The sequence below is a fragment of the Phaseolus vulgaris genome, chromosome 10 (assembly GCF_000499845.2).
Source record: "Phaseolus vulgaris cultivar G19833 chromosome 10, P. vulgaris v2.0, whole genome shotgun sequence".
Lineage (NCBI taxonomy): Eukaryota > Viridiplantae > Streptophyta > Magnoliopsida > Fabales > Fabaceae > Phaseolus > Phaseolus vulgaris.
The window spans coordinates 37,631,193-37,648,344 of NC_023750.2; the positions used below are offsets into that span (position 1 = coordinate 37,631,193).

The 17,152-nt window shown below is 31.1% G+C and overlaps 2 protein-coding genes across 7 annotated transcripts; one reads left to right on the forward strand and one right to left on the reverse strand.

The window, feature by feature from the left end:
- Positions 1–1,101: 1,101 nt before the first annotated feature.
- On the forward strand, positions 1,102–3,389 carry LOC137818163 (reticulon-like protein B1). The gene is made up of 5 exons (XM_068621422.1): positions 1,102–1,510; positions 2,192–2,372; positions 2,482–2,623; positions 2,773–2,842; positions 2,939–3,389. The coding sequence occupies exons 1-5, from the start codon at positions 1,306–1,308 to the stop codon at positions 3,106–3,108; spliced, it is 768 nt and encodes a 255-aa protein (XP_068477523.1). The 5' UTR covers positions 1,102–1,305; the 3' UTR covers positions 3,109–3,389.
- A 2,052-nt stretch (positions 3,390–5,441) lies between these two features.
- LOC137818527 (golgin candidate 3-like) lies at positions 5,442–16,932 on the reverse strand. Of its 6 annotated transcripts, none has more exons than XM_068622004.1 (16): positions 16,492–16,932; positions 14,740–14,838; positions 13,253–13,381; positions 11,968–12,123; positions 11,506–11,626; positions 11,344–11,408; positions 10,397–10,561; positions 10,146–10,259; positions 9,888–10,034; positions 8,846–9,142; positions 8,591–8,656; positions 7,417–7,619; positions 7,149–7,203; positions 6,408–6,590; positions 6,092–6,170; positions 5,442–5,818 (listed from the first exon to the last, which is right to left on the reverse strand). In XM_068622004.1, the coding sequence occupies exons 1-16, from the start codon at positions 16,714–16,716 to the stop codon at positions 5,760–5,762; spliced, it is 2,163 nt and encodes a 720-aa protein (XP_068478105.1). In that variant the 5' UTR covers positions 16,717–16,932; the 3' UTR covers positions 5,442–5,759. The 6 variants fall into 6 exon arrangements, with proteins under 6 accessions (XP_068478105.1, XP_068478104.1, XP_068478103.1 ...); XM_068622003.1 differs by having other exon boundaries at positions 5,442–5,964; positions 6,007–6,170; XM_068622006.1 differs by having other exon boundaries at positions 5,495–5,934; positions 6,019–6,160.
- Between the last annotated feature and the right edge of the window lie 220 nt (positions 16,933–17,152).

Consider the following 17,152-nt stretch of genomic DNA (forward strand, 5'->3'; position numbering starts at 1 on the left):
TAATTTATATTTGATTAATCTTAAATGTTAGTTATTAATTCTGATTTTATTATTTTTAAATTATTTATTATTATTATATTAATAATAAATTTATAAGAATGTTCCCTATTTTATAATTTTTATTTTTTATTGTAATTTTATTATATATATTATTAAAGTAAATCAAAATGAATAATTTTCATTGTAATTTTATTATATATATTATTAAAGTAAATCAAAATGAATATATCAATTTTATATTTTTTCAAATTTTTACAATTACATTCCATCAGTTTCTACCTTTTTTTTTCTGTTATTTCTTTTAATTAATTTTTGCAAAAATAAATAAAAAATTTATAGTAGATATAATTAAAGGGACAAAAAAATTAAATTTAAAAGTGAAAGAAGTATATATTTTTTATAAATATAAATAAAGGTTCACACTGTTAAAAAATTCATAAAAAAACAAATTTTCATATTTTCCAATATGCAAAATAAATCATTAGCTATAAACACACTGTAAGTTTCTGGATTTTTTTCTTTATATTTTGGATACTAAAAAAGGTTAAATATTCTATTAATATATTTTTTAAATCACATTAATCAGTAATTTTCATTATCTGCTTTATTGCATTTATAAAATAGTGTATTTTAGTTAAAAACATTTACGAGAAAAAAATTATTCTATTTTAGAATGAATATTATTAATTATTTTGTGAAATGTATATGTTACCTTAATTAACAGGTAAAGTAAGATACAGAAAATAACTGTTTTTATAAAGTCAGACTAAGTACAAAACATAAAGTTTACTTAAATTTTTTTATTAAAATTATTTATTTTTTACTTAAACAATCGGTATTGCCAATAATATCAACATTAACCATATGAGTTTTCAGAAAAAAAATTAATTTTAATTAAAAATTACTTTAATATTAAATTTAAATTTACTTTCTAACCCAATGCTACTGCAACATAGTAATAATTTTTTTTAATTTTTTTTTTAATCAATGTATTTTAGATTCTTAGTAAACTCTGATTGTATCTTAATTTTAATTTAATTGAGGATTAGGGAAAACAAATAACAATAGTGACTTTGAACAGAAAACGCCGTCAATTCCAACGGTTTCCCTCTATCTATTAGTCGTGCCAGATTCAAATGTGTACCGAACCTGTGGTTTGGCACCGAACCTCGTTATGCACAACACTATAAAAAGGACACCAAGCGCCTCGCACGTTACTTGTCCAAAGCACGAGCCTAAAGAAAAAAGCTTTCAATCCCTGTAAGAGCGGTTCCGCTTTCGAAGATTTAGGGTTTTTCTAACACAATGGTGGAGGAATCGGAGCACACGCCGGCGCCGGCGACTGGGGAATCGTTGCTAGACAAGATCGCTGACAAGCTCCACGGCCACGACTCTTCCTCTTCTTCTGATTCCGATTCCGAGAAAAAGGAATCTTCCTCGATCAAGGACAAGGTTTTCCGCCTCTTCGGGAGGGAGAAACCCGTTCACTCTGTCCTAGGCGGCGGAAAGCGTATGAATCTCTCTCTCTAGCATTTTTTTATTTCTCTTAATTGGCACTGTTTAGTTGTGGTTTCGTTAGATCTGTGATGTGAAGTGATTTGTTGATCTATGTTGAGTAGATTTTGAATTATGCTACATTTTGTTAATTTGAAAGTGTTGGAAATAAATATCTAATCAATATTTATTTATTAGGAAGTGGAATTAAGGTGTTTGAATGCTACATTATTATTTGGAGGTGGAATTCGAGTTCTCTTAAGTGTGATGTTGAATTTTGAATATCTTTGTGTTCGATGTTCACTAATATTGAATTTAATGAATGTTTTTGTATATTTGTACAGAACAACATGTTGTATAGTCCTGCAATTGGGTTTTACGTTGTGATCATTTACCTGTTTAGTACTGTTGTTTGACTGCCGTCAAAAACTCGTATAGATCGAAGATATCTTTGAGATGAGCAACTTGTGGAAGACTTGATTTTTTGGTGATCTATTGTTTACTTTTTCGTGTGTCATCCAGTTTTTTCAAAATATTAAAAATAATTTAAATTTTATTGAATTAGAAAAAAATTAGTCACTTTGTGTTTTTTTAAAACCATAAAATAATGGCTAAATTATTACAATAAAAAACTAAATTATTTGATGAGATTCATTTTTTATAATCCGTAACCAATTGTTTTAACATTCAATTGCAGCTGCTGATGTGCTGTTGTGGAGGAACAAAAAGATATCTGCTAGTGTACTCTCTGTAGCCACAGCTGTTTGGATCTTTTTTGAGTTGCTTGAATATCATCTGCTTACTCTAGTTGGTCACATTTTGATTCTGTTGCTTGCGGTTTTGTTTTTGTGGTCCAATGCCCATACCTTTATTCACAAGTAAGAATTCGGAAGTTGTTAATCTATTATTGAACCAAGTCATCCTGTGCAGTGCTTATCATTTATTTCTAATTTCTTTTTAATGTAATATCAAATAATGTTGTTGCAGGGCTCCACCTCGCATCCCAGTTGTTCATCTTCCTGAAGAGCCTTTTCTTCAATTTGCATCTGCATTGACAATTGAAATTAACCGCGGATTTGCTGCCTTGCATGCTATCGGTTCTGGAAGAGATTTGAAGACATTCCTTGTTGTATGAACTATTCTTTTCTAACGTGTAATTATTATGAATTATGGGATTTTAACATGGGTTCAATACAAAAAAAATCATGTACTATGATTCTTAATTTAGTGTTAGTTTTAGTTTGAATAACTGGCATTCTGTTGTTTATGTTATAATAGGTTATTGTTGGCACATGGATTCTATCTATTGTGGGGAGCTGGGTCAATTTCATGACCTTGTTCTACATTGGTAAGAATATCTTATTCTTGCTTTATATTTTGTTTTAAGTATGAAAATGACTTATGGAATTTCACTGATTTTCTTCTTGATCTTTGTCTGCTGCAGTTTTTGTTTTGTTGCATACGGTTCCAGTCTTGTATGATAAGTATGAGGACAAGATAGACCCTCTGGCAGAGAAGGCATTGATCGAGTTCAAAAAGCAGTATGCTGTGTTTGACGAGAAGGTGTTGAGTAAGATCCCGAAGGGTCCATTGAAATACAAGAAGTTAGCTTAGTGTTTAAGTATATTTGGTACTCTAAAAGACGAAAAGAGGGCTCCTCTTGAGTCTTTTTTAATTTAAGAGCCCCGTTTCTTTGAAACCATATACCAAGCCTTGTTTTTGGACTTACTTTTGGCGGGTGTGGTATTCAGATCATGTAGCTTTTTTCAGTTTTGCTACAAGCATGTCGATTTTGCTGATTACAACGTTTGTTGGACCATGTAGTCGTTCAATCAGTAATCATTATTGTGATAAAAAATTATTTATGTTAGTTGTCAACATTTTTCTTTGATAAAGATTTCTCGTGTTTGGGGTTTCTGTTTCATGATTCAATATTTTACACTTTTTTTATTAGTTAGAACTAGGACTAGCTTACATAAAAGCTTAGAGAATATCTCTATTTCTACAAATAGCTTATTTATAAAATGTTAATTTTATTGTTTTTTCTTAAGAGTAAACTTTGTGGAGAAGTTGGATAGTGAGATTCATGTTATTTTAATTTGAATAAAAACTTCTTCCGTTTGTCTATGATATTTCTTTGATACATTATTGCAGTCTGAAAAGTATACAGTCAAATAGTCTGAAGTCTACATTACTACGAGGAATGAGTATTTGTTGTTATATATATGATAATGTAAAAATTGTTATATTATTATGAATTAGCAAATCGCCATTCATTTTATTTTTATATTGACTAACTTATAGAAAATCAACGATCATGTTTATTTAGTTGACAGTGTACAGGTGTTTAGAATCCTAATTTGTAGAAATAACACAATAATATTTATTTTTAGGAAGTCAAGATTTAATAAAAATGGGTGTAAATTTTCAAATGTCTAATTTACGAGTTAATTTGTACTGAAAAGAAATATATATATATATATATATATATAATTGGAACTTCAAATAAAATAACAATTTAGTACTTGATACTGTTGATTTGAAATACATAAATAATAATATTTTTTTCTATATAAATGACAAATTTGCAATTATGAATTAAAAGAAAAGGACATGTTAATATATGTGCATTTATTAAAATATAAATATTGATGTAATTTATTTGCTAGAAATTTAAAATATTGTAAATAACCTTTTAGTGCTGTAAACATTAATTAATTTAAAATTATTTTTTAAAAATAAAACTGCACTCATTTTAGAACAGTGTATTTTGTCCTAGAACAGAGATAGTATTATTTATGTGAATTTTACAATTTTATTTAATAAAATTATGAATATAAAAATATTATGAATTATTTTCAAATTTTGTATCATTTTAATAAAATAAATTAGCAAACATATTAACATAATTTTAAAGTTATATATAATTTAGCAATGATTTCAAGCAATACGATTATATTGTATTGTATTTTATAAATTGGTATAGAAAATGAATTGGCTATATTATATCATGCAGAATAAATAAGTTATAAGTAGTTTGTGTCTTTTAATCAGTAATTCAGGATTTAAATTTCTGATTTTGGTTTGAATATGAAATAAAGTAGTTTATTTTAAGTGAACGGTGCGTTTCTTGCGTTTCTTTATTTTTATAGCGAGAACACAAGTACTTCTATTATTGTCCCCTTCCACCCATAACAACCTTTAAGCGAACAACTTACTCACAGTTTCTTTTTTTAGTTTTTCTTTTCTCTTTGAAAAATACTTCTATATATGTGACAAGTGAGAAAATTCAACATTTCTAACAATTAAAACTTAAATGTAAAAACGTTAACAGAGTGGTATATTTAGATAAAGGAAAAAGCTTGCAAAAACCTTTACATCCTTTAAATTTAAAAAAAAATTGTAAACCTTTTAATTTTATAATACAGAGCAGCCAAATATTTAATTGCTCTTATTTTATTGTATTTGTTTTTAATTATTATTACAGATAACTTCATACACTTCTTTATAATTATATTTTAAGAGGTCTTTCTTTCAAGTAATTAAGGCAATAAATTATCTTCAGAAACCTATAATTTTCATAGTAGATAAACCATGTATAAATGGAAAATTACTATGAAATGCTGCATTAAATGTACGAAAAATCATTGGAATATATGATTTTGTGTACGATAAAAGTCAGTATAATAACTAAAATCTCATCAACTTTTAATTCTTTGGAATGCTTTGATGATAATCAAAATTGAAACTAATATCTACAGACTAGAGAAGTGAGTATAGCAGAAGAATGGAAAATTTAAGTGGCCATTTGAAACCATTCTCAATACAGCATATCCCGCTATTTAAGTGCCTTTTCCAACCACAGTAATTGATACGGTAACAATAATTTTCATGTAAACTTTAAGCTCACTATTTTCCTAACATAAAGTAATGTAATAACATCAGGATGAATCACAAAATAGAGAATACATTATTATAGGTGCGAACTGGTTCAAGTATAGAATTGTGTATTATATACATTAAAGAAATGGGAACGATATTACATGACATCTACATCTTCCAAAATTCCCAAATTATATAATTCAAATCAAACGAAGGCAATGAAAAGTAAAAATACTTAGAACTTAGAAGTTCCCCCGTACCCTCTTAATTGAAAAGGAGACACTCATTTTAAATGTAAAAGAATTAATTGAACAATATCGCATTCCTATAATTTAACAAACAATGATATGTACCTTTGTTTAATTGCGTACTCCAATGTATACTCAGTATCTTGGAAGCGGATTAGAGCTAGTAGTTTTAGCATCGGATGATGTAAGAGGAACTGTAGAGAACTCAGAATCAAAATGTTCAGAGCGCTGAAAATAAACACGAGGAGGAGGACTGACGTTTTGATTATTTGGACTAATTGGAAAAGCCGATGTTCTTCCGGCATCAAACTTCAGATTCGAAAAGGGTGGAGTAGCAGATATAGTATTTGGACTTTTATTGGAAAATGGTGGAGTGGCAGACATAGTATTTGGACTTTTATTGGAAAATGGTGGAGTGGCAGACATAGTATTTGGACTTTTATTGGAAGAATCTTCCGTGGCTTTACCTGGATTTCCTGATGATTCTCTCTTTTCTCTTTCTTCCGTTTCCTTGAGAAGAAAATCAACCCACAGATCTGCAAAAGACTGCACGAGAAAACATAATAGGACTAAAATTCAACACAATTTTCTAAAGCACAAGGTTGATTATACATGGTTCAGTCGGAAAAAATTCATTGGTTAATTTTATAAAGTACGCTACTAGATATTACTCCATATTGCATAGAATCACGTAAATCTATTTCCTCATCAGTGGTTATCTGTTCTATTGAAAAACAGCCAAATATACCATTGGAGAAGATATACGAGATAAGAAGAAATCACCTGGCTATCAGATCCCGCATTAGCTGCTGATTCAGTCGAATTTCCCAGGATGCCTCCAACTAGGCGGCCAGGCAGCCCTAGAACTCCTCGAACGACACCTTTACCGGCACCTTGTTGAGCACCACCAATCCTTTGCTTATCCTCATCAGAGAATCCTAGCATACGAACCATAAGATCCAAAACCTGTTCCCAATGTATCAAACAGTAAGCACAAGACATCCCACAAATCAGATAAATTAACTCAGCCAACAACAGCAGTACACATTACGAAGAGCAAACATAAGCTGCAAGTAAAACAAATGCATGTGAAGAATATAATTGCATACCCTTTCCCTTTCACACTCGGGTTAAAACACGAACCAATGTTGCATTCATTCATGTGTCTAATAATTTTTCTCACAGACCAACTCGTGGATTTACTGTGCGTGTTTGGTTTAGTTTATTCCAAGGGAAAAAGCTTTTTTCAACTGCTCTATCTATAACATAAGAAAAAGGTTATTATGTCTATGATTTCAGTTGAACCAAATCATGGGACTTTTAAAATGCTAGCCATATAGGAGAAAATTGCTGTACTAAATCTAAGTACATGAATTTATGTCTCAGCCGCCCCCACTGGCATCCATACACATGCCACGTGAATTGTAACAATTTTGACATTGATAAAGGATATTATTGGGTTTCATTTTAGACCCAGTCCTGCACAATGCATTTAAAGCAACAAAAATTATAACATTTTCATACCTCTCTGCTGTGATTTCTCTGAAAATAAGTAACAAGTAATTTTATCACAATGCGCCTGCACCAATTTAATTTAGATTAGAATGAAAATTTACTATCTCACATAATAAAAAAAATTATCCCAAGTCTAAATTCAGAAAAAAAATCCTTACTTAGAAGATTATAATATTAACCTTATAAAGAAATAAAGAGAGTACACATAAAGAGAGAACACATGGTCAAGCAAATGTTGGAAGAAAAACATGCTAAGAACACAAACAGGCTAACCAACCTGTCAACAAGATAATCTGAATCTACTGACATTCTATTCAACTGTGTCAGACTCTGCTCAAGAACTTTCCTCAATTTTGCATTATCATCCTCAAGCTTGCTTACTCTACTTCTCCATTCAGTTTGCACCTTCTCAGATTGAGAAAGCTTGGCTAAAATTTCTTCTCTTTCATTCCTTGAAACTTCTGCTCCGTGATCGGCTTCCTGGTAACAACAGTAACCATTAAATCTACAGCTTTCTAAATCAGGAAAGCCAACAAGTTAATTTATTATCTTACAAGACAAAATATACTTGAGTAAATTTTGTAGGAACACTGGGAGATAAGATCAAATGCATAAATATTTTGAGTAATGAAATTTTTTCTTTATACTTTTTTGCATTCCAAATTTTTTCTAAGTTATTAGATTAACATTGTTTTTCGTAATAATGACTTCCGCAACACCCCTAAGGGATTAATTGTACCTAGTTCCTACATTGTACTCATGACATTTTGCTACACATGATGACAATAACATTGTAATTTGTATTAATCTAACAACTTAGATTATTAATTTGGAATAATTATTAATCATACAAAGAATTTGAAAACTAAAAAAATACTAAAAAATGGAAACATTTTTTCCCAAAAATAACTTCGTTACTTTCTATATCTTTCAGAAAATCAAATGATATATTAAAATAACTTGTGTATACAAAAATTTAAAAAGTGTATCTAAGAATTCTTAAGAATAAATGACACAAACTTAAGTCATACAATTATGAATTTAATCAGATTTTACACTTCGGGTTAAACTTGATAAGATTTATTGTCTATATTGATTTATTTTCCAATGAATTAATATTAAGTAATAGATCTCTTCTAAATATTTTGATTATATGTTTTCTAATGCTACTAATTGAAGTATTTACTAAATATTGTTTATTAAAAATTTAAAATATATGTGTATTGCTCACAGGTAACGACGTAATAGGGTATAAACTGAAACATATACCAGACTCAGCTACGCTGAGTTGGCAATGTAGTTAGGTTAGTTACAGTTCAAACTATGTAGTCTCTTATTTGCATCTAAATTATATAATCCGATTTTATATTCCCTCAATAGTTCTTTACAGTTTGTTTCTCAAAGTAGTTACAAGAGCACATTCAGGTATTTAGAGACAGAAAGAATCTTACTTTCAAAAGTTGAGAAAGCTTGGCTGTTTCTTCTCTTGCATGAGCCAACTCCCTTTCTAAATGCTCCTAAGGAATAAAAATATAGTGCATGAAAAGTAATTCATAACAGAAGACGCACTCATATTTCAAAAAATATTGACATAAAGATGTAAGAAGGAACTGTACCAAGAAAATAAAAGTGAGCTAGTGTTAACAACCCAACTAATGTCTGCAATTTATGAATAATAAAAGAAGATACAGTGATGTGTTTTGTACCTTGGCTTCAATTTCAGCATAGTACTGTCCTAGAGCTGTCTGTAGATTTAAAAGTTCAATATTTTTAGCATCTATAGTGCTCATACAGTTTGTAAGCTTCTTGTTCAGGTCATTAATGGCTTCTCTAGACTTGAGAATTTCACTATTGTTTGCCATTTTCAGTTCCTCTTGACTTGCAAGTGCTTGCTTCAGAGTTCTCTCAAGATGTGATACTTGAGCTCTTAAATAAGTATTGCTATCACGTAGCTCTTCGATGATTTTGCTGTCCTCGTCCATTTTATCCGATTCCTCAGATGCCTAGATAAATCAGTAAGGAAAACAAATGGATATAGTAAATCTATCCAGGAAAAATGCAAGTTTAGTAGATAGCGAAATAGATAAAACTCAAAAAGTCAGCCAAAATTAAAACACAAATAGTAGGTCAACAAATCAAACTAAAGTACACAATGAAAGCAACTAATCTTGACCAAAGCTCATTCTAATAGGAAAATGTAGTCAAACAAAGTATCATTGCAAATGCATATGTTTGCATGGTTTAGTTGTCTTTAGGACCACTTAAAATATGCTTCATACTGCATATTATTACTGAAAAGAAAAATGTTGAAAGATCAATCAGACATCACCAATTAACATGGGCCCAATGCAATATGGATACAACAAATGTGTCTCAATCTAGCTGTATGCTGAAGAACCACCATACTCTTCTTAAGTTCCCCATAAAAAAGAGTGAAGAGGAGCAATTGGGAGAATTGAATGATTAACTTCATAGATTGCATAAGAAAAGAAGATTGAGTGATTTGTGCAACATTTCCAGTAAGGCAACCAAGGGGAGTCACGAGGCAAAGTTGACATGTATGGCTATAAGATAGGAGTTGAGCAGAACATAGATGCAGGAAAAGTAGAGGGCAGTGATGGAGAATGCCAAGTCTCTCTCAACACAGTGGAGTCATTATTTGTCTCTTGAATGCCATGCTTATTAGTCATTGGTTCCACTATTGAAAATAAAGATGAAGAAAGAGAATAAAGTAAAAAAGAACAAAACCTTTTCCAGTAAATGTTGTTTGAGACGGTTCAATTCTTGTACTGCTCTGTCCCTGTCTCGCTGTGCTTCATTCAAATCTTTGCTTAACTTGTGTAATGATCTTTCCATTTCTTCCTTTTCTGGAAAACTTTTGGAGTGATCTGGCATCTATTACCAAAAACCAATTGCCCAATCCCCAAAAGGAAAAGAAAACGATTATTAGTAAGGATCTGGAGGCATAACATGTAAAGTGCATATTGCTAAGAAGTTTTGGCTCACATCACTGACACTGCTTGAATCTTTTTCCTGAGTATGTGAAGCATCACGCATCATTTTATCTGTGAAAGACTTCCTGCTATTTTCAAGAGCAGCCTCAATTTCACTTTTTTCCATCTAATAACAAGGGGAATAGGATCATATTAGTGTGTTTCAGAAGCCAAATAATACAAAATCACCATTATCAATTTTTGAGCAAAAAAACAATAGTAACCTATAATGAGGCAAATACGGTAAAGCATAAATATACAAACCTTAAGAGTGGTGTTTTCCTGCTCTAAAGTTTTGATAAGTATTTTTAAGCTATCCACAGCCTCCCCTGCTCCATTTTCCCGTTTGGTAAACTCAAATTGTAGATCCTTTATTTCTGATACTTTTTCATTCAACTCATTGTGTATTTTGTTAAGCTCCATTGATTTCTTCAAAGCAATAACATATTACGAGTTAGATAACCAAGAGCTTTATAACCCAGCCCATAACGATGCAAAAGTTTATCAATGATTCAACAAAAGAAATAATAAAAAGAAGATTTTAATAAATGCTAAAAGCTATCTTGTTTTGGTTGCCAATTTATTTTCTATTCAAAGAGAACGACAGAAAATTTCAATTTGGATTGATATCTGAATTAATAACAGCAAGGCCATTTTTTCTCTATCTTTTGTGGTAGAAAGAAGATTTATTTATGCATTTGATCCTTCTATTGGTAGTTTGATACTAAATTTAAATTTGTGTCCATTGAAAGCTATTTAAATACTGGGATTTCTTTTAAAACATGTATAGACTAGCAGGGAGTTCATTGGATCTTTTAACAGTATAAGAATAAAGGCCCAATTTGCAAAAGTATTTCTAAAAGGCTGAAAAACATTATTGAGGTGCTTTTAATTTTTAGTTCTCTAACTTCACAGCATGTCTCGTCAGTGAAAGGACAAAATTGATGGCAACAAAACAATGATAAAAGTATCAATCAGAAAAGGTGTCCAAAATATACAATAATGAAATGTAACATTCATTTCATGCATACATCATTTGCTTCATCCCCCATAGCTGTTGTCAAGTTCAAAACTAATTATATAATATTGAACACAATCAGGTTGTTATCCCAACAAACTTCTGACATAGATGGTTCTCTCTTAAATGTGACCAGGGAAATACGTTGCAGCCAAGATCATGAAAATTTATATATCTACCTAATATAACTCACTTTGTCTCTTTCCAGCTTTAACATTTTAAGCTCCTCTTCAAAAGACTGGCTTAATCTCTGTTCCTCTGACATTAAAGAAAGAATAAGAATGTTAGGAATTTACCCCACTTATATTTATATGCCAAGATACAGTAAGACATACCAAAAGCATAACAAGAATACCTTGGAATTTTAGCTGAATCTTTGCCAATTGATCACGTTCTTGCTCTAGTTGTAACTTCAACCTCTGAATATCTGGGGAATGTTGTACAGCTACTGTGGTATTTCCATCAACCGCAAACTCCTAGAAGGCATTCATACATCTGTTGTCAAATTCACTCATCACTAAAAATAAAATACAAAGCTATCAAATATTATACATCAAAACTACCAGGAAAATATGGGTGTTTTCATTATAAAGACAGAAAAAACAAATTATAGGCTATGTCCATTGGAGGAAAAAAAATAAGTGCACTTCATGCCAAGGACACCTTGAAAATCAAAACAGACATATATGATCAAACAATAACTAACATACCAAAATCCAATATAGACAAGGAATATTATAACAAACAACAACTAATAGTCAATCTCCTTATGAAGGTGTACTATATAAGAATAACCCGAAATTAAACATATCATTACCTTAGAATTTCCTTGTAAATTTGAATGTTCGAAATCCATCTCACTTTGAATAGCATCAGATTTTAAAGTAGACACAGTTCCATTGCTTATAGCATTGCGACTTTTACGTTGCACGTTGAACTTGTTCTGTCGATTGGGTGATTGATCACTACTTCCCTGCACAAAAAGTAGTCAACATGAATCCTTTAGTTGTCTATCAAGACCAAAGACATGTAACCAAATGCTATTAGCTACATTGCAACATAATGCATGGTATTCCCATACTTAGGAAGGAACAAATCACATATCACAAGCTTAATGACACCATCTGGAACACTAGATAGGTTGACGAGTCCCACCAACCCACATTACATAACCTAAAACAAGAAAAGTATAAAATTAAGGAAAATTCGTATTCTTCCAAATGAATGACAAGGTATTTTTTCCAAATTACTCATTACTTGCATTGATCTAATCCTATATGTTGACAAATAATAGCATATTTTTATTTTCATTAGTCCTGTTCCAAAAGCATTTTCATTCATACTAAAAGATGCATCCTTCTCCAAAAGTAAGTTTAACACATAAAAATACTCTTTGAGTGGCTATCAAAAAATGCACCGATTCATATAAAACAGATTAAAAAATACAGTGAAAACCCATAACTACAAAAGAGCATTCTAATACCTTGTTTTCTATATTTAAAGAAAAAAGAAAAAAATTACCCTAAGCAAATCCTATCTCATTTTTATAAGGGTAAATAATCTCTTGATGAAAACTCAAACTTTAAACTGAGGCACAAAAGATAAAAAAAATAAAATAAAACGGAGTCATTTTCCCACCTTTCCCTAACAAAATATGCAGTAAACAACCAAAGAAAAAATAAATGCAAGGTTTTTAGGTAAGCTTGGTCTCCATTAAATAATAAGCAAAAGACCTTATCTCAAAGCAGCCAATTATCTCAAATATAAAATTAAGGTTGGTGAGTGGAAAACTATGAAACAAACAAAATCAACCTTTTATGGGGACATGAGCATTTTTCATATGGTTATGGCATATACCCGGCTGCCCACTCATAATTCTATTACAAATAGTCATTAAACCGAGAAGTATGTTCAGAATAGGATTGCAGTATTTTCATAGGCTTATTTAGATTCAAGGCCCAAAAACCAAAACTTAATCACAACTGCAATATGAGAATGCAAATGGCACTGCCAGTCAAACATCCTCATTGCTAATTAAATTTCACAAGAACAAATACCAAAAACCAAATTTAATGAAGGACCTCCAGAACAAGTTGACATACCTTGACTGTATAAGTTCCATTTGTAGATACTCCAGAACCTTCAATTCTGGAGACACGCAGAGCTGCTTTTGTAGCCTCCAAATTCTGCTTTAGTGAGCCATTATCTTTATTTAATTTAACAATGTGATCCTGAAAGGGAAATCATGGGGATGGTTAATTTTATCAAAAGCAACAGGTGCAAACAATGAATTAATGGTTAAGGTAAATTGATAGGTGATTATATTGATTAAACTTTTATGCGAGATGCCATGTAATGCATTAAAATTCTATTATGTATTCAAGAAAATTAGAAAGTCCTCTTCTTTTGGGGAAAGGGGGAAAGGATCAAATCTTTACTATAAAAGGCAGAAAATAGAGAATATATATATATTCGGGTTATGAATCAACTATTCCAAAAGCTTAAGCAATTCGATGAATAGACATGAATGATTTCATATATAGCACACCTTCTCACCTTTGATCTTGAGGCATGAAAATGCACAAGCCCGCCCAGGAAAAAAAATTAACTTTTGCATACAATAATAGGGCAACAAGGATTGAACTCCAGATCACATGGTTATAGAGGATCTAATACTATGTCATAAACCAACTATCTAAAAATCTATGAAGCCCAGATACTCTAAAAATACAAAAATGTCAATGTCTGAAACATATCCAATACCAATACCAATATGTGTTTGATATGTCACATATCTACATCCTATTCAAAAAAGTATCCATAGATATGAGGCAAAACTTTATTGTTAGAAGGCATCCAATAGTATCTATTGCTCTAAAGGAGCATTTCTCTAATGGAAAGTAAGGGCTTGTTATCTATCTTCCTAACAACAACGTAATTATTCTATAGAGCCAAAACTCCTTTTGGATAGGACAATTGATGTTTTCAATGTCACTCTAACTTGGGTAGGGAAATTGTATATTTTTCCTGACATTTTCATAGTAAAAGAAATATGGGTGAGAGAAATATATGTAGCTATGCTTACTTGTCAGGACAGGACCAGAAGTATCTTTTTTGCAAAATGTAATCATTTATTGACTATTGATATATTTATATATTAATGAGAAGTTGGTAATATGAATGTTGCTTAAAAAATAGTATATTCATGTCAAATATATATAAATACAACAAAAATTGCTAATGTATCTTGACCATATCATGTGTTTAATTTTTAAAAATTCCCTGTATCCATATCATACCCATACCATATTATGTACCTAGGCCTCATAGCCCAAAAGTTCAATCTTTTGGGTGACAGCACATTAATCATTTTATATCCAATAACTTTAAAACACCCTAAGTTGTCTCCAAAACGTATAGAAGATACCCCAGTTAAACAGAATAAACCAATCAATTAACAGAAAAGTTTATGTAGTAAAAAATGGCTCAACAGAGTCTGAGTGCACAGTTCAAGTGAACTAATGAAAACAAAAAATCTACAGATTAAATGTACATTAATTACATATATTCCACAAAGTAATGATCGTACCTCTTTTTCTTTTAACAGAGCTGCATAATTAACTGATAATGCTTTAATTTCTGCCTCAGATGCTTGAAGTTTCTTGATTTCAGCTTTGTACTGTTCTATCTACAAATAGTACAGCAAATATTGAAATTACATCTTTTCCTTTTGGGTTATAAAAATGACATCTTATTTGACCATCCACTTCTAAAGTAAGGGGATTCAAGGGAGCAAAAGAAGTTATACACATTTACATATTTAGACACTACAATTTCAAGCATAGATAACAAATTTTCACCAATTAAGCTACTAAATTTTGTGAAAGTAAGCATAACAATTAAATCTTAATCAGTAGATGTCAGTCTAACCACAAGCCGACTTTGATGACAAAATCCTGTTTTGATTGGATTCGGGTTTTCCCCACTTTTCTAATATCCAACACAACTTTGATGAAAAACCCGATTTGATTGACTTCAAGTTTCTCCACCTTACAGAAACAATGTTGGGTTCAGGTTCAAGGATATAAACACCTGCCCTGTCCCCCACCCTAGTCTTAGCAAGAGTGGGAGCGTCAAACCCATTCCTGACCTATTAATGCCTGTGTGAAATAATGGCAAGTTGACGATGTTATGGAGAGATATAAAAATCTCAGTAACTTCCTATAAGTTGGAAAAACAAAAATGGTATTTTTTTTCCGATTAAAAATATAGTAAAATAAGGAAATCTTTATATCTTTGAGGTACACGAAACTTGATAAACATGCATTATCTAAACTCAAGTTAGTTTAATAGTGCAGTTTTGTATTACCATTCAGCTGTCTACAAAATACATTTCCAAAAGGATACCCGTTGTTACTTATGTGGAAAATTAAATGCACGCTACTGCAATTTCAACGAAAATACAAACATGTTTATAGTAGCTTGGACATTAAGCAAGCCTATTTTTAAAACATTTGTTGACTGAATAGTCAAAATCAGTCCTTGAAAACACAGTGTCCATCATGTTAGATTATTTCTTAGAGGATGAAAATTATATTCGCAGTTCTTGAATGTGCCTTTAGTCATGAAATTTGTCAACATTCATAAAATGGTTTATTACTGAAGAAATTAATATCCAAGTACCCAAAGACTAATTTCCCTGATCAGGAACAAATATGGCCAATGATATGTATAGTCCTGAACCACCATGAGTACATGATTCCGACCACTATTGATGTGACATGCACTTGAATTTTTAAATTTCGGAGAAAGAATTAATTAAACTTGGCTACTATTTGCTAAGTGGAGATCAACTACGACAGTGGTAATCTTGAACTACATAATAATTACTCATATCAAACTTACATAATTTTATTTCTTTAATTTTTTCTATAAAATAACATGATATGGACAAAACTGGTATGCAGTTCTTTAGAGTACCACTGGTATGCAGTTCTTTAGAGGTTAACTATGTCGTTCTCAGATCAATTGCAATTTCGCATTGATAATCTTCGTAACAAAAGTTTGCCTTATAAAAGTTTATACAAATTATCTAGGTGAAACTTCACTTCCGAATAAAGAACAGCTCAAACATGTAAGAAAGTGCGTCTAATTTTTGTCTAAAACGAGAACCCAAACCTACTTCATTGCAGAACCAGATACATGCTTATTAAGTTCTCAAGCAGCTCAAAGATTCACAATCTTTCCTAGCTACATGTAATAGTTAAACTCTTTCTTCACTCAACAAGCAAAACAGAGGGAGTCATCAACGCAACTTTAAGAAACAGAGAAAAAGAATGACCTCAGAGAGAGAAGCAAGATCGATGCCGTTGGCGAGCGGCGACCTGGTCCCCGATTTGGAACTGGCGGAACCGAGCGAACTCCGGCGACCGGAGACGGCGGAGTTCTCGCCATTGGCAGGGATGCCGGTTCCGTACTCACGGAGAATTTCGTCGTCGTCGTCGTCATGAACATCGAGCGCGATCTTGTTGAGGTTTTCCTTGAAATTGGCAATGGTGCCCCACATGATTCAAAATCCCAAACGTTTCCCCCGAAAATTGCAGTTACGAATGAAAATGAACATATATAGATGCAACTGAATTTTATTTATTATTTATTTATGGATTTGGGGGAATTGAGAGAGACTGAATCTGTGAAAGTAGGCACCGCAATGTGCAATTGCTGGTAGATCTCAGAAGGGGGGAGAACAACTCCTAATTTTCATAACTTTTTTTTTCGTAGCAGACTTATTTATTGTAATATTTTGGAAATATAGTAAATTGGATAAAAAATTATTAATTTTTTTATCTATTAAAATTTTAAATAAAGTTTGATTCAATCAATACAAATTTAATCTAAGGATTTTTTTTTTGGATACATATTCGATCTATTAAAGAAATTAATATTTCTAACAATTTAAAATAATTATAATTTTCAATTTAAAAAGTTCTCAAAAATAAAAT